A 26,399-nucleotide genomic window follows, 5' to 3' on the forward strand; every position below is an offset into this window, starting at 1 on the left:
GAAGCTGCTCTTCTTACCTGTGCTGTCGCCACGAAGCACCTACAGAGACAGAGGTGCAAATGGCTTGGCCACCATTCAGACAGCACGTCCTCTGGCCGTGGAAGAAGGTGAAGAAAGCACTGGGCTGACTGTGGAAGAGGCCAGTAGCTATAGAAGAATTCTTTGGAGAGGCATCAGTGTGCTGGGATCCCTTCCCCCAGCCATGGGGCCCGGAGGTCTGCATCTCCTCTCCTAAAGCCACGTGAGGGAAGCTTCCAGAAAGCTGTGTAAAAGCTTGCCACGTGCACCTGCAGCGTGCGATGGTCCCTGCCGCCCACCTGAGGACAGGAGACATTGCTGTTCCCGATGGGTGGCTGGGCAGACAGGCAGGCTGAGGTGGGAAAGGTGTGACCTGCAGAACTGGGGAGGCAAAGACATGAGGGTGCTTTGCATGTTCAAATGCGGATCCTGCAGAAGGAAGACGCGGGTCTTCCTAAAAGGGGAAGGAGGCGGTTGACTTCAGCAGAAGCTGGGTGGGAGCAGGCACCGGGAGCCGCCAGAAGCAGCAGCCAGGGCGTGAATCATCCAACTCGGGAGAGGTCCCTAGGGACCAGAGGCCCGCATAGGAGCAGGGCGCGGGGGAGTTGCCACTAATGGGAGAGTATGGGCTTGAGTGGCCCTGAGACGGCTCTTAACGGCCGGAAGGGCAGCAGGATCGACTGGCTCTTTCCTCCTGAGACCAAGAATTCACACCTCCCTGAGATTTGCTTGTTCACTAACCCAGCCCGAGTACGAGCACAGATGGGTGGCCACGCCCCGGCCGGTCCCGGGGAAGCCACTCAACTCTAGGACTCTTCACTTATTCTGGGGAATTCAGGAGGCTGTTAGTTCAGGTCAAGTAGACGCTCTCCCTGGAAAATTACACATACGTACATGAACACGAAGATTGTAATATAATTTGGGACGGAGTCTCTGGACCTACCTAGAGGTCTCCCTAGAAAACTCTGGGTCTCGGGTGGAGAACACCTGCCCGCAGGGAGGCACGGGCCTCTGTTTCATTCTTGCAGACCTGGAGCCGTACTGTGGGGCCTCTCTTGCTTCTGGACCTGGGAGAGGGTGGTGCTGGGGCTTTGCTCATCTTCCGTTCCAGGAAACCCCAGGCACGGGGCGTCAAACTGTGCATGTACCTGCATCTTGGCTTCTAGAAAAGCATTTCTATAATTTGTTGGAACTGCGTTTTTCAAGCAACGCTGGGAATATTTTGATTTCTTCAGCCCTGCCAAGGGGACCCTGGTCAGGAGGTTAAGTGAGTTTCATTGAAAAGACACACTTTTCCTTCCCAGGCTGATAAACAAGCCTGCTGCAAGGCAACTGACTTCCTCCACCGGTGCTCAGCTGGAGCGGCCTGTCTCTGGCCAAGGAAAACAAATGCATAAACATTTCGGGGACATATAGGAAGCATTTCTGCTGGACGCCTGCTGCGAATGGCCACAGGAGTTTACACAGCAAACCCCAGCGGGGCCTCCGCACAGCTTGGACAAAGCACGCCCTGCCCTCTCACTTCCCTCCCGGCTCCTCCCTGCTTCTCCCCAAAGACCCACAATAAGATAATACAACAATCCGGCCACGACTCGTGCCTAGGCCGCAACTCACGCCCAGCCCACAAGAGTGCAAAACAGGCCCTTAAGTTGTCACCACCAAACGCCTGGCACGTAAAGAGAAGGGGTCTCCTTTTAGCCAGCGCTGCAGAGGGAACACGGTCCCTGAGCTGCTCGCATCCTGAGCACTGGGGGGGCAGGGGAGCACACAGAGGCTGGGGACCAGCCACCATCCAGTGTCTACGACTTTCCCGGGCCTCTCCCTGGGCCGGGGCAGACACGGGAGGAGCTCACACCCCAGTCCTTCCATGCAAACACCCACCTCTGCAGGGCCTGCTCTGAGCTCCGGCCCAAGTGCTTGGGGGCGCAGCCGAGGCCAGCACTGGGCCACACTGTTGAGCGTTCTGCCCTCATGCTGCTCCCGGCTCCTCCCATGGACAGGCTCGTGCCAGAGGCTCCCGGAAGCCAGTGCTCTGCCTCTGGGTGCCCTTGCTCAGTCCTGCTATTGGGAGCCATTGCAGAGTCGGGTCCTTAACTTCATATTCCCTTTCAAAACCAGTAGGATGTAAACCTATGGAATTAAGGAGGCTGCAACTATACAAATTTCCCTTTATAAGTGATTGTGTTTCTCCCATTCACATCTATCCCCACCTTGCTCTGGAACATGAGGGTCTCCCCAGGCTCTGCCCACCCACATTTCAGGCCGTTCTCTTCACAAGTGCCTTACTGTAGCCACCGGGGCCGGGGGGAGGGACCACACCTGGTCCCTCTGCTCATTCCCATCTTATTACCCTCTGTGGCCAAGAGGTTCCTCCCTAGAAGGTTTTTTCCCCCCACATCCACTCGGCCAGGTCACAAGACCATCCTCCCAGGGCCTCACGGGGATCCAGATCTGTCCTGAGACAGGCTCCCAGGTGGCCTGAGTTGTTCCTGGTCAGCACGGCTTACAGAGCCTGCTGCCTCAGACCTGGGGCTGATCCAGAGAACACAGGCTAGACTGGAAGCCCCGCCAGTGACACTGCTAGACCAGAGGGCATCGACGCCCGCAGAGACCCTCATTAGGTAGGTGATGTCTTAGCTCACAGGTCCTGGGGCCCCTCCACCAGCCCTGTTCCCGCGCCAGCCATGAACCACCCAGACCTCATGCTTCCTTTGCCACAACAGAACGAATGAGTCTCTCCATCCTTGGCATGGGTTTGAGTCCTGCTTTATAGAAAGCCAACTACTAGAAATAACGAGCCCAGGGTACCTGGGCTGACCATATCACAGGCTTGACGAGAGGACAGGTGGCCCAGCGGGGAGTAAGGGAGGGATGCAAACAAAAAGCGCAGAGGCGGTCCAATCCTTGGCAGTCATGGCTCGGCTGGGAGGGAGCCATATAGCAGCACTCTGGGCCCTCATCACAGTCCTGGGGGCCCTTCATGGAAGGGGCAGGGAGGTTCTGGATGCTTCTGCAGCATTGTCGGCCCAGATGGGGGTGACACTCTTCTGAGAGCCTTGTCCTGAGGCCTGGGGCTCAGTTGTCACCTCCAGCAATCAGCGGTGCAGCCATAGGCTTAACCCACAGGAAGGGTCACAGGATGGGGTCTGAGCCGTTCCAGTTCACCGATGCCCCCTTCCACCTACAAGCAGAGGAACAGATAAAGCATTAGCGCTGCAGAGGCCCACAAAGGAGCCAACTCTTGCCCTCACCCACCTGAAGCTCCTGTCTCAGGGGCTTTGAGGATTTCTGGTTCCAACTTCCCTACCTCTCCTCTCCACACTCACACACGAACATATACACCAGGCCCTTGCACAACACAAATACACCTAGGACCCCAGAGAGCCGCAGAGAAGACAGAAGTGGCAGGCCATTCATTCATTCATCCATTCATGCCACAAGTGTTTCCCGAGAACCTCCTCTGTGCTGGGCACTGCAGGGCCCTGAGCTGATGGGAGCGATCCACACGCACATGGATCCAGCCGCCTCCCAGCGGTGCCTGATGGTGGTACTTGAAAGCACATGGGAAGACCTAGATAGGGAGAATCCTGGAGTGTTCCAGGTGCTGGAGCCTAGAAAAGGAGGGAGAGAGGCGCGGCCCAGGGTGGGAAGCAGGCAACGCAGCACACACAGGACCTGGAAGGATTGTGGGCTTTGCTCTAAGAGCCACAGGAAGCCAATGAAGGGCTGGGATCAGGTCAGTAAAACACAGATTTGCATTTTTTTTTAATTACTTGAAGCCTTTTTTTTTTTTTTAAGATTTTATTTATTTATGTGACAGCCAGCCAGCGAGAGAGGGAACACAGCAGGGGAGTGGGAGAGGAAGAAGCAGGCTCCCAGCGGAGGAGCCCGATGTGGGACTCGATCCCGGAACGCCGGGATCACGCCCTGAGCCGAAGGCAGACGCTTAACGACTGCGCTACCCAGGCGCCCCAATGAAGTCTTAAGAAGCAGTATCATTAACTATAGTCCAGGGCTAGATACAATTTAATACTGGTTCAATTCAAAATAAAAGTTATTGGAGGTGCGACCACAGAATGACCCAATACTTTTTTTTTTAATTTTGTATTCATTTATATATTTTTGAGTTGGGGGAGGGGCGGGCAGAGGGGGAGAGAGAGAGCATCCTAAGCAGGTTCCACGTCCAGCGTGGAGCCCAATGCAGGGCTCACTCTCACGACCCCGAAATCATGACCTGAGCCTAAATCAAGAGTCAGACGCTTAACCGACCGAGCCACCCAGGTGCCCCCCCAACACCTGATTTTAATACCTGGCACACTAGTTTTCTAAAGCAACTCAAAGGAATCACATTTCTAGCGGATGGAATATTCCTGCAAGACCTGGCCTTGGGTATGTAATACACAGACATACGTCCTGAGATTACAGGGCTGCATACACCCACAGCAGTGCTAGGTGCAGGGCTCGAAACCGGGCTCCCGAAATGCTTTCCACAGCGTGAGGCTCGGGGAGGGAGCAGACTTTTTCAAAACCTGAAGTTTTTCTTCCAACCGAAGTCGACATCTTCATGGCCGACAGAAGAGGGGAACAAAGGAAGCTCTCCTCATTTTAACCGTGCTTCTGCCTTGGAAATTCCAGTCTCCCTGAGGGGGGACCCGCGACAGGCGAGTGAACAGGGTCTCCCAGAGGAAGACTGTTGAACCTCCCAACTGAATGCTCAGAAGCACCACGAGGTCTCAGTGCTGGTTCTAAACCCAACCTTCTCCACCTTCACGAAGAACCAGACTCCCTCTGAACTTCTTTCTCCTTCCTTCCGCAGGCTTCTGCTCTTTGTCTTTCTTCACGTCCGAGCCTTGCCTCAGTTGCCGCATCAAAGTCTCTGGCTTTTAGGCTGAGGGGCACAGCCTTCCAGAGGCAACGGGACTCATACTCACTCTGCTCTTACCCAACTACTGTCCTCTGGATTACAGGCACCTTCCGGGTATCTGTAAAGACTGTATTTTCCACTGTTGAATTTTTTGCACACCTTAGACCATCCATTCCTCTTCGAATGAGCAAAAAGATTTCTTGTCATTTGAAGACAAAAAATCTTAGCGGCAATTCCGTGTGTCTTGCTCCCACGGAAAGGTTTGGTGTGGGAGATATTTGTGTATCGTCTGTTTTGGAACAATTACTATTCCATTGTTCTCCTAGCTCCACCCAGCACAATGTGAGGATAGACGGAACATGAAAATGTGGTGTTCGTCACAGTCTAGACGCAAGACACAGCCCTGACCTGTGTTGTGCACGCCAGTTGACGTCCTGAGACATTTTTATCCAGTCTATATATGAACGCTGAAGTGCATCTTTTCGTTAAAATCCTCAGCATAAAAGGCTCAAATAGGTGGATAGAAGAAAACCTGCCAAGTCATGACTGCTACACTGTTTTAGAAAACGAGTCCTTCAAAACTAGCTCTGCGTGCTCTTCAGAGTCATTGGCAATGCCCTGTGACGCCAAGAGAGCCCATCCAAAGTGGGGCGGGATGGCTTTTTGACAGCCCACCCTTTCCTTTCTGTGTGAAAGGCTGGGAGATAACTTTCATACCCGAGCCATTCGACCCCTGGGATCCTTCTGGTCACAGATGCTCGGAAGCAGGTCCGGACGTGCAAAAACGTTTGCTCACATTTCTCAGTCTTTTCTCCAGACTAATCATTGAAAGAACTACCTTAGCAAGACATATTCCAAACATAACCTGTGACAAGACACATAGCCATCGACACTGCATCCCCTTCATCGTCAGTCGTGTCATGGGAATCGAAACGGTTGGCACCGTTGTTCCCCTGGCTGGGGGCTGGGGGGGTTAAGTGATCCTGTGGTGTCCAGGTGCTTTCAACTATTTTCTGAGCTGCTAGGGGTCAGCACTGGGGCAGACCCAGACGGATCTATTAGATGCTCTGGGGTGGAGCCACTTACTTGATGGACTCCATCAGCGTCAAAGCATCTATCACTGCTCGGAGAAGAGGCACTGGGACTGTATCTGGAGACTACTCAATGTGGCTGCAAGAAGTCAGACCACACCGTGGTCATCAAGGGCCCATTGCCCGCACTGTTTGGTGCTAGAGACTGATGATGTCACAGGGTAGCCCCTACAGGGTCCAGTCAGTAGGGAAGATGGATGCAGCTGTCAGCTGCACAACGGAGCAGGGTCTGGAGGGTAAGACAGGCTGGGAAGGCACTGTGCCGATCACAGGTTCCAAGGGTCTAGGCTGACCTACTGCACCAAGTGGTTTAATAGTGCTTCAGCAATACGCAGCGATGGGACTCGGGCCTTAGTCGGGTCTACCATACAACTTGAGATTTTCAATTTTATTTCTCTGTTCATCATCTTTGCAGTTTTGAAGCATGTCACTAAAATTTATAGGTAAGCCTATATAGGTAAGCCTCAGCCTCTGTAAGTTTCTTATCAAAGTCTTAGACACTAGGGCTATATCCTGAATCCAGACCCCCAGAAAGCAGCAGAAAGGAGGAGAGCAACATTCTGCCTGTAGCCCAGCTCTAGGCAGGCATCAGGTCCCAGATTGCAAAGGGAAAACTATTGCCCAGACCAGAGCGGTTTCTTGCCCCAGTTGTGGCAAGAATGGGCGGGGAAGGGGGGGGGGAGACGGGAGTCAGAAATACACCAGACTTCTTGTATTGCTATAAGATCTACCCTCAGCCTGGCCCCCAAAACCCTTCTCTCATCCCTCTCCAACCCTCCCAGCCTTCACCCTCCCCACTCTGACAGGCAGAGAGAAGTTCCTCCTACGAGCTCCCAATCTGCAAATATCTCAGATCCTGGCAACATGGGGTGTGGCTTCAGTGTAGGGGTGAGTCATATTTGTCTACTACTAGAGACATCCATTCCATACCAACAGCCACTGAGTCTTACAGTTAGGCGGTGGGGGTTAATGCTTAGTTTTGAGGCTTTTTACCAAGGTAACTAACCCACCCCAGCCCAGCCAACGGGTGCCAACGGTGGGGAGAGTATTAGAAGCAGCAGAGAAGAGCAGTTTACAGTTGATAGAAAATCAAAGCAGAGATGTTTTTAAAATGGCAAGGGCTGAGATGCAAGGCTGCTGTGTTTGTGTGGGGATGAATGGTTCCCCGGCAGGAAAGTCCACGGCCAATTACAAGGACAGTAAACAGAGCTGTGCGGATACAATTAGGGGCTGGCAGAGGGAGGGCAGGGATGACACGGACCCGCAGTGTAGCAGGCAGAACGAAAGCTCACTCACGCAGGGTTAGTTCAGGAGGCTGAGCATGAGAGTTTCCAGCAGGCTTTCTCGACCTCAGACCACTGACACTGTGGGCTAGGTAAATTTTGTTCTGGGGGCTTATGCGTTGTGGGATGTTTGGCACCCTCCTCCCCAGCCGCAATACCTAAAAGATGTGTCCCAACATTGCCACATACTCCCTGGGGGCACAACATCACCTGGTTGAGGACCACTGGCTTAGGGGTTGAGCTCCGTGAAGACGCTGTGGTCCCTGGAGCTTGGGGAGGCTCAGCATCACAGAGAGGGCACACAGAGGGGCCACAAATGAGGCCCTGCCGTCCCTCCCCAGGGCCGTAAAGCACAGCAGTTACCTGCCTCCCCAGACTTTCAGCATTGATGACACTCGAGTATCTCAGGGGGAAGATGCCTAGTAGATATCAGCAAGGAGAAGGGCACAGGCCAGGTTTTAAAGCCCCCAGAGCTGACCAGTAGAAATACACCACGGAACTCCTCTTGCTCACTACAGATTTGCAGACAAGCATCTGTTGTGCAAGCTCCCCTTCCTGTGCTCCAGCCACTGGGAGCCAGAACGCTCTGGAATGAGCCCCGTAGGCTGTCTCTCCCCTGCGGGCCTTGGCCTGTGCTGTGCCCTCCACCTGGAACCACCATCCCTCATCCCCACCCCCACCCCCACTCTTCATGATCAGATCCAGGATTCCTCCTTCCAGAAGTGTGCTCTGACCCCCAAGCAGCCTGGGGGTCCTCTCTCAGCACCATATTGTCATGGGGCCTCCCTCCCGCACCAGACCATGATCCCCTCAAGGACAGAGCTGGTGTCACTCGCCTCTGTCCCCTCCAAGACCTCTTAGTGCCAAAACACGGGCTCCCGGGGGTCTTGCTACATGAACACACCCCTCCACAGCAGCTGCTCCTCCTGGAGCCCCCAGGAGCCCAGTGGGGAAGCCCATCTTTGTTCACACTGCACTCTGCCTTGCCTTTGACCAGGGCAGTCACAAAGCCCAGCCCACGGCCCTTGTCCTCTCTTGTCCCCTCCCCTCTGCCTCCTCCTGATTGTTCCTCCTCCCTACATACCCCCGTGCGCCCCTGTGGTCTCCAAGGGAAAGGGAATGCTTCTGCCTCTCTTTTTTCAACCTCACAACAGCTCAGGGAAGGGATCCTTCTACATCACCAACAGATGAGGAAACTGAGGTCTGGAGCAGAACCAAGCCTTCTGGGAGTCATACACCATGATGGCAGCAGAGCCAGGGACTGAGGTCTCCAGACTCCTGTTCTGTACTCTTCCCTTGCATCATGGCGTTGAGTGTTCTGTGAACCCAACCAGGGCAAGGAACACAATGGGCAAGTGTGTGTGTGGGTTGCAGGGCAGGGAATCGGAAGAGGGCAGTTGGGGCCATGGGGGCACCCAGGGAACCCTCCTTTGGTGGGTGAGAGGTACTGGGAAGAGGGTACCTGGGCAAAGAGGGTGTCAGCTGAGGCATGAAGACTGGCACAGCACCCCCCCTCCCCCGGCGGGTGGGGATACAGCTGAGGGACCTGGGCACTCAGCTCCAGCCCCTGGAAGACACTGTTCCCAGCTGAAATTATATTTTCAATTTCTTGTCTGAGCCTCCAAACAGAAACATCTGTGGCCCAGCCCCAGGCCCTGGTTATGAGTTCTTTCCTCTTTCCTCTGGACCACTGACAACTGTTTAATTTTCTCCCACTCTGGCTAGGCTGGAAGCTCGAGAGGTCACTGTGTGTGTCTTGTTTGGAAATGACCATAAATGAGTCTGTTTTTGCTGTGATGGTCACAGAACAGCAGGAACTGGGGGGCGGGGGGTGGTGGGGGACAGACCCCACATTCCTGACACAAGCATAGGTAATGGGAGACTCCCTGAGGCCCAGATGTGAGTCACACTTGAGAGCAGAGGCGGCACGGGACCTGGGACCATTCGACTTAGGATGCTCTTCCCCAAAGGCAAAACCAACAGTCTGTCTTGTGTAATGTCACTGTGGCAACAAAGCCAGGTGGCGGGAAATCACACTGCCCGCTCAGTGACCTTCCCCTGGGCTGGGACGGTACAGGCCTATGCTTCAGGACCTGCTTTGTTTGTGACTCGAGGTATGGCCGGGGGCACGGGGCTGCACTCTGGAGACCCCCCTCTGTGAAAAGAAGGGCCATATCAGGTAGTGTCTAAGGGCCTTTCTGTGGATCTCAGCAAGCTGCCAGACGGCCAGGGATGTGGCGTGCTTCCTGATCGGTCCGGATGAGCATCAGAGATCCTTTGGGGGTAAGATGGCTAGGTTTAAGGGTAGGCAGCACATCTCTGCCTGGATTAGGACACAGTGGATCATGAACTTGACTTCTATTCAATTATGAACTCTCCGAGAGCAAGGACCCAGGGTCTTATCTGGCTGTTTCTTCCATGGAGTCCAGCCCAGGGATTCCATGAGTTGAAGTGATGGGCTCAGGGGCCTGGTCGATCCTGTGGTAATGACCTGAGACATGGCCTGAGTTCAGGCCATGGTGCCACATGTACCCCCTTCCTGTCAGGGTGGGGACCTCCTATGGGCAGCAGGGCTCATCCCCCAAGAGGCAGGGCCCTTTCTCCCCAGGGTCTTCACTGACCTTGAAGGCCACTTTCCCAAGTTTCTCCCTTTGAGCTGTTCGAGAATCTGGGATGAAAACAAAACTCAAAGCCTTTGTAATCCAACCCCTTGGAACAGGATTCCAGGAGGCTGGGCCTGCTGTTTCCCATTACAGTGGTATGTTATCTGATGGGTACTGGGGGGAGAAGGGGGAACCAGCATTCCCACTATTCACTCACCCACTCAGCTTTTCTGAGAATAACGCTGGGAAAAATCTCACCACATTAACTGCCCAGGTGGCCCCACCATGGTGGGGCAGGTGACAGAGGTCATAGAAGAGGCAGGCAGCTGGTTTTGGGAAAGTCCTAGCAGAGGATGGATACTCCTACCTGGGGGAGGGTGTGGGATGGGAAGGAAGGACCCCTGGCCAGGAGTATTACAGCAGCCCGGGTGCTAGAGGCTCAGCACTTTACCTGACATCTGCCTCACAAGGCAGCCAGAAAGGGCCACAGAGGGGTAGGCACTGCCCTCACCAGGCACCAGAAGTTCTCAGAGTGTGGTCCTGGGACAGCAGCACCAGCAATTCCCAGACACTCCCCAGATATGCCGATTCCCAGGCCCCACCTAGCTCTGCTGAACCAGAACCCCTGGGGGTAGGACCACTGATGCGTGCTTTACCACACCCTCCAGGGATGTCTGCTAAAGCCTGAGGACCACACTCTAGAGAAAATCTTTCCAATGGCTGAACCACAGATGGAGACAGGTGTGTCAGAGTATCGATCCCTACATCCATCAGGGGGCTGGCTGGATTCTGGGCCAACAGAGTCCCCAGGACAGTTGTCCCTAACCTTGTGTGCTGCACACATGTGGTTTTCTATCTGTGACAAAGAACTAGGAAGCATGGCTAGAGCCTTGTCCCCACGCCCTGACAGTGAGCAGGGACAGAAAAGGGCAGGGCAGGGACTCAGCCTGGACTATATGCCCCAGGCCAAGGACTCGCTCCTGGCTGCAGGCAGTGACCCCAGTTTCCCCCATCATTTCATGGCACACGGCTACAGCTGGGATAGGCAGGGCCCTGGCAGAAGGGGACAGCTGACAACAGAGGAAGAGGCACTCTGGGCCAACGACGCTCATGCTCAGATGACCCTGGACTGAGCTCCCCAACAGACCAGAGCCCCGAGTCATTGTCAAGCACTGGACAGTAAGGGCCAAGCCCAGAAAGTCCAACCCCTGGGCCCACTGGAGGTACTGGTGAGTCCTGCAGTGGAACCATTCTTGGGAAAAGAGGCGTTATTCCAGATGGGGTCATGGAGAGGTCCCGGGTGGTGGTCCCCCATCCCCCCTACAGAGACAGATGGAGGCCTTCGGAATTGGGGAGGTGGGCGGACCCTGTGCCCAGGGTGTGGTCCCAGCCCTGCTTGGCAGGCCCACCTGCAGGAAGGATGCCCTGTGGCCTCCCGCCCCATCCTGCGGAGGGTGCCAAGGCCAGTGTCACCTCCTTTTTCCACTGCTGCCCTTCTCTCATCACCTGGAATGAGTGGCCCTTTGTACATGAAAGGAAAGTGGCCTGCATGGGCCTTTAATCCTCCCGACGAAAGAAAAGCCAGCACATGACCCCACAAGAATGCTTTGTCCCTGGCTTGGTGGGCGGGCAGGCGGACGGATGAACAGATGGATGAATAGATGGGGCCTAATGAGGATGTCCCAACGTCTCCCGCATCCCCTCCCTGGTGTTTCCGCTGTGATCGTGGCTCCAGTCAAGGGCTCACTAGCCTGCGGGTAAGCAGCACCCGGAGGCTGCAAGCGAACCCCCTGGATCGCAGGTGGTCAGTGCCCCAGGGCCTCAGCATTATCCATGTCCTCCACCCCAAGTTAATCACTTCACAGTCAGGGACACAAGGTTCTGCCTGAGGTCACACTGTGGCACAGGCCACTAAGACAGTAACAGTGAGAGCTGTTTACAGAGCATCTGGCGGGATACCGGGTGCTCTCACAACAGCCCTGCACTTGGCTCTCCCATTTTCCCAGTCTTACAGTTGACAGTGTGAGGGACACATAGGTGAAGTCCGACAGCTCATGGCCAGAAAGTGGAAAGGATTCGAACTCTAGAGCCCACACTCACCACGTGTGAGTTCTAGAGCTTCCCCCAGAAGGCAATGGAATGCAGACCTCCTCCCTCCCTCTTCTGCTCCCCCCACTGCATCCTGAGGCCTCCAAGTCATTACCCAAAGGCTTTGTGAAGGGCCTGCCTGAGGCTGGGGGGAAAGGGACCAGAGCTCCAACCCCATAGCCCTCCAGAGGACTGTTCCCAGCACTGGGGCCTGGTCAGTGGGCTCGTGAGTGAAGTGAGCTCCAACTTACGCTGAGCCTGAACTGGAATTGGGGAGTCAGGAACCCCCCACCCTGTGTCTGAGGCTACAGGGCACCTCTGCTTGGGGTTCAGAGGGCCCAACCCGCACCAACAGAGTGACTGGGGCTGCTCGTCCCGGACGCAGAGGGCGCCTTTGCTGCAGGAAGCTATCTCAGAGCTACACCCTGGGGGCCACTGAGGAGCTAGGCACTCCCACCTTCCTATCCTGCTCAAACACCTCCTACCCCACCCCTCCCCCACCTGTACCGCGACCTGTCCTTCCTCCTGACTGGGCCTAACAGCCCTCACCACACGTGCTGGGGACTGCCGTGAGCAAGGACAGACCTCAAGTAGCAGCTACTCACACTACCGCCCCTGCCACAGGGGCAGCCTCAGAAGCTGTCTGAAGACACAGTCCCCTCCCAGACCACGCACTTCTCCACTTGGGCCACAGAGACCACAAAATGCTACATACAAACCAGCCCCAAGCACTGCGTCTTTCCAGTCTGCGGAGGTCCTGCCTCACCACAGACTCTTAGTTGGGGCAATCCAGAAACCCATCCTCCTTCCTGCAGGTATGACTACCCCCCACCACACCTCCCAGCCACTCAGTGAGCTTCCAGAGGCAGAGCGAGACCCGACTCACCTGGTTCTGATGCAGAGTTCAAGGGGCGGGACGAGGTCGTTGTCTTTGTCCTCCGGGATGGTCTGGGTGGTGTCTGGGGGCCGAGAGAGACACACACACACACTCATCAGCCCCGGGCCTGAGCTTGCTTTAAGGTCATCACCAACAACCCAGCTCCTGGGACCAGACTCTTCTGGCACCTGCCCCGCTTCTCCCCATGACTGGACCCATCCTTATTCCTGCTCATTGGTTCTCTCCTGGACAACAGCACTCTCCTCACAGCCTCCCACCCCCAATCTCCACCCCTCCCCCCTGCTCTCCATCAGCTACCAGCATAATTCGTTCTAAAAACACATCAGATCCCATCACTCTCCTGCTCCAAAACCTTCCATGGCTCCTCACTGCCTGCAGAAGAAAACCCAAACTTGCCGGCATGGTATCCGGGGCTCCCTACTCTGTGGTCTCACATTCACCGTACCCCTCTAATGCCACCAGTTTCTCAGGGCCCCGCTCTGGCTCGTCCTGCAGGAGGATGCGCCTACACCCGCTCTCTGATCCCCCAGTGCAGACACGGGTCTGCGGGTCTGCATTGCTCTCTGACTGCCCCGAGGACGTGCGAGGGCCGAGGACGCGGGCCAGTGGGGGCGGCGCACCGATGCTCAGCCGGATCTGCTCCTGCTGGTTGGCCAGGCCGTCGTAGTAGTACAGGTCGAAGAGCCGCTCGGCCCTCCAGTCTCGCAGGAGCTCTGGCTGCAGGCCGAAGAGCACGCTGAAGTGGCTCTCACTGCACACCACCCAGATGGGGAACCTCGGCGTCTTCAGGAAGCAGCCCACCTGCCAGAGGGACAGGGAGTGGTCAGAGACGCACGTGCTAGCCCCAGGGAAAGGGCCTGAGCATCTTCCATCTGACCCAGGCCTGGGCTGAGCTCAGAGAGCTCTGTTGGGGATCGCGGCCTCTGAACCAGGCTGGGAGCCCCTTGCGCAGCTCACAGACACAGCTTGTCTCCCGGAGCCGTCCCCACCACTTTCAGGGGCTTTCTCTCACCCACGGTCACGCCGCGAGGTACCCCGGCCTGAAATCCGGGCATCCCCGCTGCTCCTCCCCCACACCTAGCTGGCTCACGGGGCTGCCCATCCCGTCTGCAGCCAGCTGCTCCTCCCCAGACGATGACCTTCTCACCTGTTCTTCCACACCCGCACCCCGCAGCCGCACCAGCCTCTCACCAGTCCTCGAACACGCCAGTGAGGCCGGCCCCTGGGCCTGTGCACCCACTGTCCCCCATCTAGAGTGCTGGGACACCTCTCCTCCCCTTCCAGGTCCTGCATCACCCAAACTACCCAACCAGGGAGCAGGACTCACCTCCCTCTAGCTCCCCGGTGGGGGTTACTAGGTAGCGGGTACTAGGTACCAGGTACCCACCTTCTCTCCCGCAGCGCATCACTGCCTCCCCAGGATGCACCGGCCTGCCTCCTGCACACCGGACTATGCCCTCAGCACCAAGGGCAGGGGTCAGAAGTCGACATGAGCAAATGTTTGACGAGTGAGAGTCCTCATGCATGAAGTGGAACTCCAAATAGGTAGGACTTTACCTTGAAGACAGGTGGGCTTGGAGCCACGGGGAGAAGGGAGAGGGGGGACTCTGGGTGAGCAGTCTGTGGGGGGTGCCAGGAAGGCCTGTCCAGAGATATCCGGGGACTAGCAGGGCATTCGGGAAAGAGCACAGGGAGAAGAGGAGGATAAGGAGCTGGGACTTTCTGATGAGAGACTCCCTTGCAAAGCACCCCGCCGAGGGGTGTTCAGGGAGGGCAGCTGGCAAGGAACGTGCCCCAGGACCTGCAGTGCTGCCGCTCTTGGAGCGGTGGGGGCCCACTGCACAGTCGCCCATGGGCCTGGCTGGCTCTGCCCCTCAGGCTGGCTGGTCCTATCTGTGCTCTCTCCCCATCACCTGTGACTCCCTGGGGCAGCACCTCTCCCTACCCCAGGCCCTGCTTTATTCAGCTCTGTGCATGCCATGGGCCAGGCTGACTCTGGCCTAATCCCCACCAGCCTCACGGAGATGTTTGCATGCTCAGGTATTTACAGCCACAGCCTGCGGATTAAGGAAAGAATGGGAATTATTTTTCCAGTGGGGAGAAGGGCATACTTTCTCCGGCCTGTCACAGAAGAGTGGCCGAGCGGTCTTCCTGGGGCCCCTTGGAGCCCTCCTGGAAGCTGACTCTGGGCTGGAGTGTCTCGCAGGGGGGCTGTGCTCAGGTCCCTAGTGAAACACTTGCCCATGAACAGGTGCCTCCACCAGAGGGTAGGATGGCGATCTTCACAACGTGTTCGCTTTCCCATTTTCCAAGCGTCCCGCCCCGCCCCCGCCTGGCCAGTAGGGCCCTCAACCCCAGCCCCTTGTGACATTAAAACGTGACGACAAAGCTCTCTCCTCGGTGGATGTGGGGGAATTAGATGCCTTAGAGCACGCGGCTGGACGTGCCTAAACCCCACTGCAAACTTGGCTCCCAATCCAGGCTCAGAAGAGGCTTTTCTGGTGAGGGCCTCACCTCGAACAGGGAGCCTTCTCGGGGACCTAGGGCTCGTTCACTGCAGGAAAAAGAGCCATGCAACCTGCCAGGGGGCAGGCGTCTACATAATCAGCCACCCCGAATTTTCCAGCAGAGGGGACAAAAGGGCAGCTTGCCATTTATTCAACGGTCAAAAGATTACGGGCAAAAAAAAAAAGCTGCCCAGAGACTTTATAAATGAGTTTTCTCATTCAGGAGCCCCCTCCAAGTGGGTGACATTTTCCAAAAATGAAATTCACTTCCTCTGGGTTCAGAGGTAGGTGACCGAAGGCCCAGGGCAAGGAGGAAGGGTGGGGGGCACATTTCCTTCAGTACAGTCTGAGGCTTTCTCCAGGGAGGGGACCAGACAGCACCATTAGGAATCACTTTTAAAGGGGGGGGGGGTTCTTAAATCTTTTGCAGGGGCGAGGTGAGTGAATGCCCCCGCACCCAGCGGTGGACGGCCAGCTCAGAAGCCCTCATTTAAAAGAACCAACATCTGACCGCTGGCAGAATCGCCGTCCGTCATCTGTAAGGGCAACGGTCATTCAACACGCCTTATGTGCCAGTCCCAGACACTATGCTCGATGATGGCGTTACAGCAAAGAAGGAAACAAGACCAGTCTTGTCCTGGGGGGGGGGGGCTCACTGGATTAATAGGGAAGACAGATAGTCATCAAACAGTCATACAGACGCATTTGCACTGCCCTGCCCCGAATCTAAGATGCCATCAGAATCACTATGTTTGCTTCATGAAGAAGCAAGCTGGCAGTTGAAGTCTGACACACCAGCGACTGGAACAGTGCCTCAAAATCTCAGAAACGTTCAAATGCACGCAAAGTTTGCATCTCAAAAGCAATGAAATGTGACATCTGGAACCAAGAGGAGGCCTATGAAGGAAAGCACTAAGATTCTGTGATGGAGGGGGACCAGGTGGCAGGGGACCATGAGAGCAGGCCCCTATTTAGACGGACTGATTAGGTCAGGAGAGGCTTCCCCTAGGAAGTGATATTTAAGTCAAAGCGTGAAGGGAGGAAATGGCAGGGGCAGGTCTCATCGGGCCTTGTAGGCCGTGCTAAGTTGGCGCTTCCGGTCTCTGCATAAGTTAGCTGGGGCCACCAGAACAAAGTCCCACAGGCCACGTGGCTCAAACAACAGATTTGTTTCCTCACAGGCCTGGCGGCTGGACGTCCAAGATCAAGGTGTGGGCAGGACTGGTTTCTCCCAAGGCCTCCTCTCTCCTTGGCTTGCTCATGGCCGTCTTCTCTCTGTCTTCATGGGGTCTAAAGGCCCGGTTTCCAAATACAGTCACGTTCTGAGGTACTGGGTGTCAGGACTTCAACGTGTGAATCTGTGAGGGGACCTAACTCAGCCCCTAACGGTCTCAGAGGATGGGAAAACCACTGAGATGTGTGAAGCAAAGCCATGATGAGATTCAGTCTACTCTTTTAAAGCTCACAGTGTCTTCAGTGAAGGACTGGATGGGGGTGGGGACAGGTGTCCAGACCAGCAATGCTGGTGGCTTGGACCATGGTAGAAATGGACGGACCAGAGAAACGACTTAGGCTAGGAGCCACATGACCACCTGATGGGTTGGGCACGCTCCTGGGTTTGCGAAAGTGGGTGGATGGTGCTGTTTGCCGAGCTGGGGAAAACGGGAGGAAGACGCAGCTGGCAGAGCCCTTCCTGCCAAGCTCAGTCTTTGCTCAGGTCCCTTCATGAAGGCAGCAAGGAACGGGCCCTGCGGGGCATGGGAGAAGTGCTGAAGTTAAACTCCTGGTCCCATGCCTTCGTTCCCTGGACTGCCGGTACCCCCCACCACAATCACCGGGAGACAAGAGGGGTTGGCCTTCCCACTGCAGCCCTCATTAGTGGGTCTGGGGTGGTGAGAGTGAGGTGCAAGTCCGATGGGCAAGACCAGTCCAGGGGGGTCATGGGGAGCCAATGGAGGTCCAGAACACACAGCCAGGCTGGGGCAGAAGGCTGGCTAGTTGCATTTCTTGGTCCAGAGCTTCCTCTGCTCCCCCCCAGGCACATCCAGAGTGCGGCTCATCTAATAAGCTCACCGATAGGCAGGACCTCCCTTACCCTCAGCCCCCACATATTCAGTGAGGGCTCTAGAACCAGGCTTCCAGCCAGAGGCTGCCGTGAGAAGCCCCGGACAGGCTGAATGATGGGCAGGCCCGCTTCTGCCATCTGTGAGAGAAAGCCTAAGCCTAAGAACAGCCCCACCATGGATGCCAAGCCCCAAGCTGTCCTAAATGCCAGATCTTCCCCGTTGTCACACTGGTGCTGCCCAGTGGAGGGGGACCAGCTCTGAGCACCGATGCTAAATCTCCCTGGATTCCTTCCACATCCAACACGGCCAACCATGTAGGACCAGAGGAATTCAGGGATAGAGGGGATGGCAGGTGGTGGTAAGGGAGAGGACAGGCTTTGTCTATACTGCCAGACCTCTGCCTTCTCCTTCAGATGCCCAGTCCTCAGTGAACTCTGCAGAGGAGAGAAGGCCTGAGGGTCCTTCCTTAGAAGCTTGCCGCCCCAAGGCAGAGGAGCAAACATCCTCTTGCTGCAGAGAGATACAAGCCTCAGTCTTCAGCCAAGCATATATCAGCAGACGGGGGTCTGTGTGGATTCAAGAATTTGGATCCTTGTAAGGCCTAAATTTCTTCAATCGGCATTTTATTCCAAGGGAAGGACAACCCCCAACTGATGTTCCCATCAATTACCCTCCACAGACCAAAGGAAAATAGTTTACTTTCTGACCAACACCCTCAACGCAAGAATGAAACCAGGGCTCATGGTAAGCCTGGGGATTCCATGAGCCTGGCCAAGGTTCCCTCTCTCAGCCCATGGAATTCCGTGCTGAATGCTTTCAGAGCCCACCCAGGGCTCGACACTCAGGGGCCCTGACGCTTCTCCTGGCCCACGTGGCCACATTCCTGGGCTCCCTCCTGACACCAGCAAATCAGGGAGGGAGCACTATCATTCTTTCCTCCCCAAGTCTGTGGAGCCCAGAGGTCGGCTTCCTGTCTGTGGGGGCAGGACCTGGGGGTGCAGCCACACCACATGGCCCATTAGCAATGGGGCAGCAAGCAGCCTGAACTTGTGATCAAGCTGAAAGGGCACCATGACACCAGCCAGAGAACAATGTCTTCTCTGACAACACGAAAACCAAGGCTCAGAAAAGGCCTAACAGCAGGCTAAGACAGGAACATGGGGCCCGGCACCAACTGCAGTCTACAGAGACACACAGTCACCTTACCCTGCCCAGCTTCACCAGGGGCCTGGCCCCTTCCAAGACCCTGGCTGCAGGGAGAGAGGAAGGAAAGGGGGCAGTACACTAGCAAACAGACTGAGAGGCCTGTTAGGGTTGAACTGTGCCTCCCCAAAAGATCCGTGGAGATCCTAGCCCCCAGAATGTGACCAACTTGGAATTAGGATTGTTGTGGATGTAACTAGTTAAGATGAGGTTAGCGGAGTAGAGTGGGCCCTTAGCCCAACACAACCGACATCCTTCTGAGAAAAGGAAAAGGCACACGGGGTGAAGACGGCCACGTGACAACAGAGGAAGAGACTAGAGTGATGAATCCACAAGCCAAAGAATGCCAAAGACTGCCAGAAAACACCAACAGCTAGAAGAGATGAGGCTGGATTCTCCCAATGGGTGTCAGCGAGGACACAGCCCTGCTGACCTCTTGATTTTGGACTTCTGCTAGGAGAACTTCTGCTCCAGGACAAACTCGTGTTGTTTTAAGCACCCAGTTTGTGGTGCTTTGCTGTGGTAGACCTAGGAAACTAGGACTATGGCCTAAGACCTCAGGTCCCCCATCCCCGGAGAAGACCCCATCCCAACACACACACACACACACACACACACACACACACACACACACACCCCAACTGCATCTGCTCGGACCCACAGTCACACTGGAGTCCCTCGGCTGGCTTTGGGTATGAATTCCATGCCAGTACTCAACGGCAGTGAAACCATACTTCCTCCCAAACCCTCTGTGATTGAGACTGGGCCAAATTCTGACCGGCTCCGGGAACTGGAGTTGAACTTCCCTGTCCCCGCCTTCCCTCTCTCTCGTGCCCGGGCGCCGGGCCCCTCTGTCTCGGGAGCCCTGAGCCCCCAGTACCTGGCACACATTGTAGTGCTCAAAGAGAGATAAGAACCCAATGTCACTGCGCGCAGTAATGCCTTTGAGCAGCGTGATGTTCCCGTTCCCAGAATCCAGCTCCACCACGTCGTTGAAAACATTGGACACCGCTTTCCCGGTCAGGAGCAGATTGACGAGTTCCTGTAGATGAAAGAAAGGGGAAAGGCTTGTCCAGGGGAGATCGGGAACAAAAAAAGTGGGGGTGGAAAAGGAAGGAAAGCAAGGAGGGAAAGAGCCCAAAATCACAGGGGGCTGGGACTTGGGAGTTCCCACCGGCCCCCAGAGAAAGCTGCCAGCGGTTCCCAGTTGAGCGACTCTAGGAACTCCTTGTGACCTCAATCCCACAGGCTCTCACCGAGCGCCAGCTACGCACGGGCCCCGGGCCTGAGCCCCAGGTGGCAGCAGGGGAGGGGGGTGCCCGGCGGCAGGGAAAGAATGGCTCCTGACCTCGGGCGTCCGGGCCTAGGGCGGGGAGCAGGTGCGTCCCTGCATGGCTGAAGCACAGTGTAGGATGTGACTGGGACTCTAACAATGTGTGCACACAGCCCTCCGGGGCCAGGCAGACATGGGACCACATGGCTGAGTCACAGCCACTCTGTGGAGAAGCCACATTTGGGTGGGTCTTGAAGGATGGCATTTTTTTCATAAACTTTTTTATTTTGAAATAATTTTAGACTCAGAAGAATTTGTAAAAATAGTACAGAGAGTTCCTGTGCACCCTTCACCCAGCTTCCCCCAACAATAACATCTGACACAACCAGTGCCCGTTATCAACACCAGGAAGCGGACAATGGTGCAAAAACACCAAGAAAGCGACTCTAGGCCTTATTTGGATTTCACGGGAGATGGCAGGGTCTTCAAGCAGGGAGGGAGAGTGGAGGCCTGCAGAGGCAGACAGGAGGAGGCGAGGAAGCCCCAGACTGGGTTCTAGATCTGTCCCTGCCCTCATCAACCAAGTGGCATCACACATTCAGGGGCCACGTGACTTGTGCCGCACAGCCGACAGAGCGACAAGCCTGCTGACCCCAGAACCGGGTGATCAGTGACATGTGGAGCCCTGTTCCTCTGGCCGTCTCCTTCAGCCAGGGCCTCCTGCATCGAGGTGGTGGGAAGGGCCCTTCCTGCAGCAGGGCATCTAGGGGTCCAACCTCCTGGGAGGAATGAGGACCCTGGGGCTCACAGACAGGAGAGGATCTCCCCAAGCCACACAGCTAGTTAGTGACAGAGCTGGATTTCCACCCACATTTTTCAGCATCCTGCCTGGTGCCCTCCCCTCTCTCCTCACTTGTTACCCGCAGGGTACCACCTGGCCGCCGAAGATCCCAGAGGAACACTGGCCACTAAGTGCCTGCTGTGCCACCGAGGAAGGATCCGAGTGAGCCCAGCCTTCGCACTTGGGCAGGCAGGACCCTCCGTCTGACCCACCCTGTCAGGGCCGGCATGCGCGGAAGGCCAGCAGGCAGCAATCGCCCCATGGTACGTGGGAATGGCCAGGATAGGCCGTTCCCAACATAAACTTTGGAGGGAAGAGTTCACAGAAGAGTTTTCCCCTGAATTATAAAAGCCATGCCCCAGTGAATAAATCCCTCCGTCAACACCAAGACCCCTGCCCTGGTGACAGTAAAAAAGGCCCCCTCTGATGGCCACGGAGGGAACCCCATTGGAGGGAGATAGCGAAGGGGCCCCTTTGTGTCCTTGCAGAGGAAATGAGAAGGAATTTGGAGGAAATGTCTGCTCTGAGATACTGCACCTCAGGGGCGGCGGCTAAGAAAGGCGCGGCCTTTTTCAGATGGGTTTGAGTTTTCCCACCTGATTTTCAAGGGGGAGAAAAAGGCTCCTGTTCCCCATCCGTCTCAAACCTTCCTCAGCGCAGGAAGCCCTCTTGAAATGGGGGAGAAAGGGGAAATAGGCTGCTCCTGCCCCAAGACTCAAAATCAACACAGTAGCAAAGCTTAGGGTCAGGTAGCCCCTTGCTACTTAAAGTGTGGTCCGTGGACCAGCAGCATCACCTTCTCTGGGGAGCCTGTTAGCAATTCAGAACTTCAGGCCCTAGGCCAGACCCACTGGATCGGAGCCTGCTCTTCAACAGGACTCCCAGGGGGTTCTAGGGCACATCAAAGTTTAGGACGCACTGGTTTAGTCCAAACTCCTCATTCTACAAGTGAGGGAACTGAGGCCTGGGGACGGGAAGAAGATCAGCTCAGCTTGGGGAGGGTCACTGCCAAGCTGGTGCCCTGTGCGAACACAAAGGGTGCCATGGTCCTCATCTCCCCAGCTGGCCCAGAGCCCCCAGTCTGTCCTCGGGGCTCTGACTGGGGCGCTGGGCTGTGTGGCGCCTGGCTCTGTCCTTGGTACCCCCTGCAGAGCCCAGCACACAGAGCGGGCACAGCAAGCTCTCAGAAGCAGAAGCTGAACTGAGTGGCCTTTCTAGGTCCATGCCAGAGGCTGGCACATGCTGGGAAAGGGCTGGCAGGGGCAAAGAAAGAAGGGAGGAGGAAGGAAAAGAAGCACTCAGCTATCCGGCACCCCACGACACCCCCTGACCTGGGTGCAGTATCCATGTGCTCCAATCAGGTGGCTGGTGGGGACATCGAAGTCCTGACGGACACTAGAAGACACAGACGAAGTGGTATTAGCACGCCTCTGCCTGACTCGGGCCTCCCCAGCAAACCTCTCTGGGTGATCAGGGGCTCCTCTCAGGCTCCAGTCTGAGGCCCAGAATTCTGGATTTGGGGGCAACCCAGTGCTCCGCAGCTCCCGTTCACTCTGCTCTGGGCAGTGGCCTCCGCTCTGGCTTCACCGGGGCCACTACCAACATGCAGAAGGGTGACAGAAGCGTGACACCGCAGGGAGGTCCCTGCATTTGCAATCCAGCACCCCCCATTCCCACCCCGACTGCCGCTTACCAACTTGGGCACTGGGACATCCCCTTCTATCTCCAGGCCTCGGCTTGTGAGTCTGTTCAATGGGAGCAATGGGAGTCCTAAAATAATAGTTGCCATCGCCTGGGCACAGACCGTGTACCAGGCCCTGTACACACACGATTGGTCAAATGCCAAGAGAAAACCAAGGCTCAGAGCAGCGCTGACTTGCCCAGGGCAGGGGGCTTATGGGCTATGGAGCTGGAGGGGGACCCCACGGCCCATCTTGGAAGCCTGTGCTCTCCCAACCCCAGGTCACCACAATGGCTCTACCCTCAGATGGGGGCCCCCCAAAAGGCACGAGGTGCAAAGCCCCTTGGCCAAAACGCATCCCTCAAACCAGAAGAAACCGATTTCTTAAGAGCTGTACAGAGCCGGGGACTAGGAGTCACTGTCAGCATGGCTCTGTCACAGGTGAGGCCAGCACCAGGAGGCAACCCCAGCCCTCCATGAATCTCAGCGCTCTCCAACCAGCTAGAAAGCCCACCACCAGGACACAATACCTTTTCCCTAGCCCCACGTAAATCCTTGTTGATCAGAACTGTGGACGAGTGAACAGGAAAGGAGCCAGCATCTCTGGAACGCAGCCCCACCCCCGGCGAAGTAAGGCTTACTATATTTTATAGACATGGAAAGACTCAGAAGGGCATCGCTGGGGGTGACGGGAGGCTGCGGCACATGCCCTGGGGCACGCTACCAGCCCAGCGCCGTGCCCGCCGCCCAGCCTGCCTCCTCCGGCCCCACCCCAAAGAGACCACAGACGGACAGCCCAGAGGAAAGAGCTCAGCAATCACAATGTTTGTTTTCCCTTTTAGTGGAAGAGAAGAGAAACCTGGTCTCAATTTTATGCTTTAAATCTAAGATCTGCCATAAGTCCACAAACCTAAAACACCCTGGCCCCGTCTCCTTCCCAAACGAGTTTAGAAACTCAAGCTCCATGACCTTTGCCGGAGAAATGCTTTCTTGTGGTTTTTAATAACCATGGCTAAATGGGGATGGTCTGGGGTCCACCCAGGAAGATGGGCCGGGTCAGCACTGCAGGCGCCCGGCGGAGAAGCACGGAGGCCTGGGGGTCCTGGGAAGGGCCTGGGAGGCTCCCCTACCAGAGACAGCCCAGCAGGCCTGGGAAGGAGCCGGCTGGGGCGCCACATGGCCGAAGGCAGTGCTTGACTGGCGCTGGTTCAGGCAGAAGAATTGATGGAAACGCTCTCCGCAGCATATACGGGCATCTTCTGAGGAGAAGAAAATAACCTCAAAGGAGCCCTGGGTGGACTGATAAGCATCGCTGGTCCCGAGCCAGCCCAGAGCTTTCAGAAGCGGTCCGATCTTCATAATCTCACAGCCTCGTGCTCACCCAGCGGGTTTGAGAGCCTGCGTCAGCTGAGAGCCGAGGGACAAGCAGAAAGGACAATGGGAGGAAATGGTAATTGCATCCTTAGGTGCAAACACGATGGGAAATTCAGGAGAGAGCGCGGAGCTTGAAAGGGAGGAACGTCTGCATTTCACATTAGGGCATTCGCGAGACGCCAGGGAGCAGTTTACGGCTTAAGAGATTTACAACTTTGGCAAATCTAGATGCCCAGACCTCCCTCTAGGGGAATTCCCTGGAGAGCAGAGTGTGAGGAGTCCTTGAGCAAAGGAAAACTGCTTCTACCCTGCTCAGAGAGAGGGCAATTCAAAGGGCAGGGCTGTCACCAGGTCGGAGTTCCAGCTCCAGCCTGCTGTGTGGTGGCCGACCTCTCCTCTCTGGGCCTCAGTCTCCCCTTCTGTGACATGAGGGCCTTGCACAAGATGCATGGTGCTATGGGCTGAACTGTGTTCCCCCAAATTCATATGTTGAAGCCCTGATCCCAGTACCTCAGAATGTGGCTGTGTTCAGAGACAAGTCCTTTCAAGGAGTGATTTCAGCTCCCCAAGCCCATTAGGGTCACCCTAATCCAGTCTGACTGGGTCCCTGCAGGAAGAAGATGCCAGGGATGCGAGCTTGCAGAGGAAAGACACAGAGCCTGGCAGCTGCCCGCAGGCCCAGGAGAGAGGCCTCCGAGGAAACAAACCCTGCTGACACCATGATCTTGGACGTCCAGTCCCCAGAACTGGGAGTTTCTGCTGTTTAAGCCACCGAGGCTGTGGCACTTTGTGACGGCAACCCTAGCAAACACACACCAAGCGGCCTCCAACGTTTGTTTAGACTCAGAGCTCCTTCTTCAAATGTCATCTTCTAGGCAGAAGCCAAATATGTAAGACATAAAGGCAGAGCTGCTCTGGCCGAAGGCATCCCATCCTTCTCCCTCTTCCAGCCCCTAGAGCTCCTCTGGGGAACCCCCAGGTCTCCAAGGTCATGCAGCGTCCTGGGAGCAGGGGCCAAAGCAGAGGAGGGATTGCCTGGGCTCTGAGGTCCCCACACTTGCTGGGTTTGTGAGCCACAATCTGTGAGAAGCCCTTCCCTGGGACTGACACTGTTCGGTCCAACAGGCAGGCTGTCCCTTCCCCCGTCCACCTGGGGAATGGACAATGTTGGGCTCTAAAAAATTTCTGCACAGCCTGGGGCCAGCTACCAGGCTGGGTGACAGGAGCCAGCAGGAGCCTGGACCTGATGAAACCTGTGCCCTGAGGCTATCGTGCACCAGGGACCCCTTCAGGGAGCAGGAGCTTGCCTGGATTTGGGATTCTGAGAAGCACAGGGTGGGAGGAGCCTGAATGGACTTGCCCAGGGCCAAGAAACTTATGAGGAGTGGCTTGACCCTGGCTGCCCTGCCACCGGCCTCCTCAGCATTCTGGGAGCCAAGGGCAGGAACCTGGACCCATGGTCAGAGTGACAGCTCGCCTCCGAAGGATCCAGTGGAAAAGGACCAGCGAGCTCTGCCTAGGATGCCAGCAAGGACTGCTTCTCCCAGCTGTGCCCCCATCGAGGGTTCCCAGAGACCATGCACTGTACCAAGAAACAGAACAAAGAGGACGCCAGGGCGGGCAGAGACCTCAGGGCTCAGCAGTTCGCAGGTGGGAAAAATGGATGCCTAGAGAAAGAACACAGCAGCCTAGGGCTCGTGACAGGTGCCAGCCCAGACTCGGCGCCCACAGCTGGGCTAGAGCTCTGCGGCCTCCCTCCAGTCGCTCCTCGTCACATGTCTCCAAGGGGCAGACGCACTGTCACTGAGCAGCTTACAGGGCTTGAGCTTTGATTCTGTAGACCCTGGAAGCTCACTTTCAAATACACCATCCTCTTGAAAGCCTCGTGAGGCCAGAAGAGCGAGGACCACCATCTCCATTTCACCAACGGGGGATACTGAGGCCCAGAAAGGAGAAGGGACTCGTGGGCTTGTGATCATACAGAGAGCAGGCCAGGACTGCGTCCCAGAGCCAACACCACACAGTGTCCACTGTGGCCTAGAACATGCGATGCTCCACCTGGCTGGCCAGCCCCAGGCAGGCCCAGGAGCCTTGAAGCCCCACTCCTGATGCCACGTCCCTTCACCCTAAAGCCTCCCCAGCACGCATCTGAACATGTGAATCTGGGTCTCTGGCACCAAAGTTTCTGAATAAGAAGAAAGTAGGTCTAGTTGGCCCAGACACACGTTTCCAACCTACAGTCAAAGCCACTCACCTAAAATCAACGTCCGCAAGGTGGGGGCAGCGGCCAGCTCGGCCTCAGACTGGCTGAGTCACCTCAGGCAAGTCCCTGCCTCGCTCTCAGCCTATGTCTTCACTTATAAAACCAGAGCACTGGAGCCAGGAGTCTCTGGGGACCTTCTGGGATGTGAACGAGTGTGCCTGGTTCGTGACTCTGATGTTTAAAACATCATGCCTAAAATAGGTGGTAATTAACCCGGGAGGATCCGGCCAGCCACCTCCCTGACCCCAAGGCACCTGACCCCAAGGCACCAGGCCCCAGGAGCGGCACCACACCCCGCTCTGGACGGGCCTCCCTGCTGCCCCGTCCGTTGGGAATTCTATTGACT

The 26,399-nt window shown here is 56.2% G+C and overlaps 1 protein-coding gene and 1 pseudogene across 1 annotated transcript in view; both read right to left on the minus strand.

Annotated features, from left to right (window-relative positions):
• Nucleotides 1-2,768: 2,768 nt before the first annotated feature.
• The window catches only part of MINDY4 (MINDY lysine 48 deubiquitinase 4), a 103,153-nt gene continuing 79,522 nt past the window's right edge, over nt 2,769-26,399 (minus strand). The window contains exons 14-18 of the mRNA XM_040644123.1: nt 22,067-22,130; nt 19,502-19,663; nt 13,466-13,646; nt 12,834-12,906; nt 2,769-3,199 (exon numbers count right to left, since the gene is read on the minus strand). Of these exons, the coding sequence (XP_040500057.1) occupies nt 3,151-3,199; nt 12,834-12,906; nt 13,466-13,646; nt 19,502-19,663; nt 22,067-22,130 (529 nt within the window). The 3' untranslated portion in view covers nt 2,769-3,150. The remainder of the gene's footprint in view (nt 3,200-12,833; nt 12,907-13,465; nt 13,647-19,501; nt 19,664-22,066; nt 22,131-26,399) is intronic.
• LOC121105817 lies at nt 3,951-5,501 on the minus strand (annotated as a pseudogene).

Source organism: Ursus maritimus, unplaced genomic scaffold (assembly GCF_017311325.1).
Source record: "Ursus maritimus isolate PB19 unplaced genomic scaffold, ASM1731132v1 scaffold_3, whole genome shotgun sequence".
NCBI classification, from domain to species: Eukaryota; Metazoa; Chordata; class Mammalia; order Carnivora; family Ursidae; genus Ursus; species Ursus maritimus.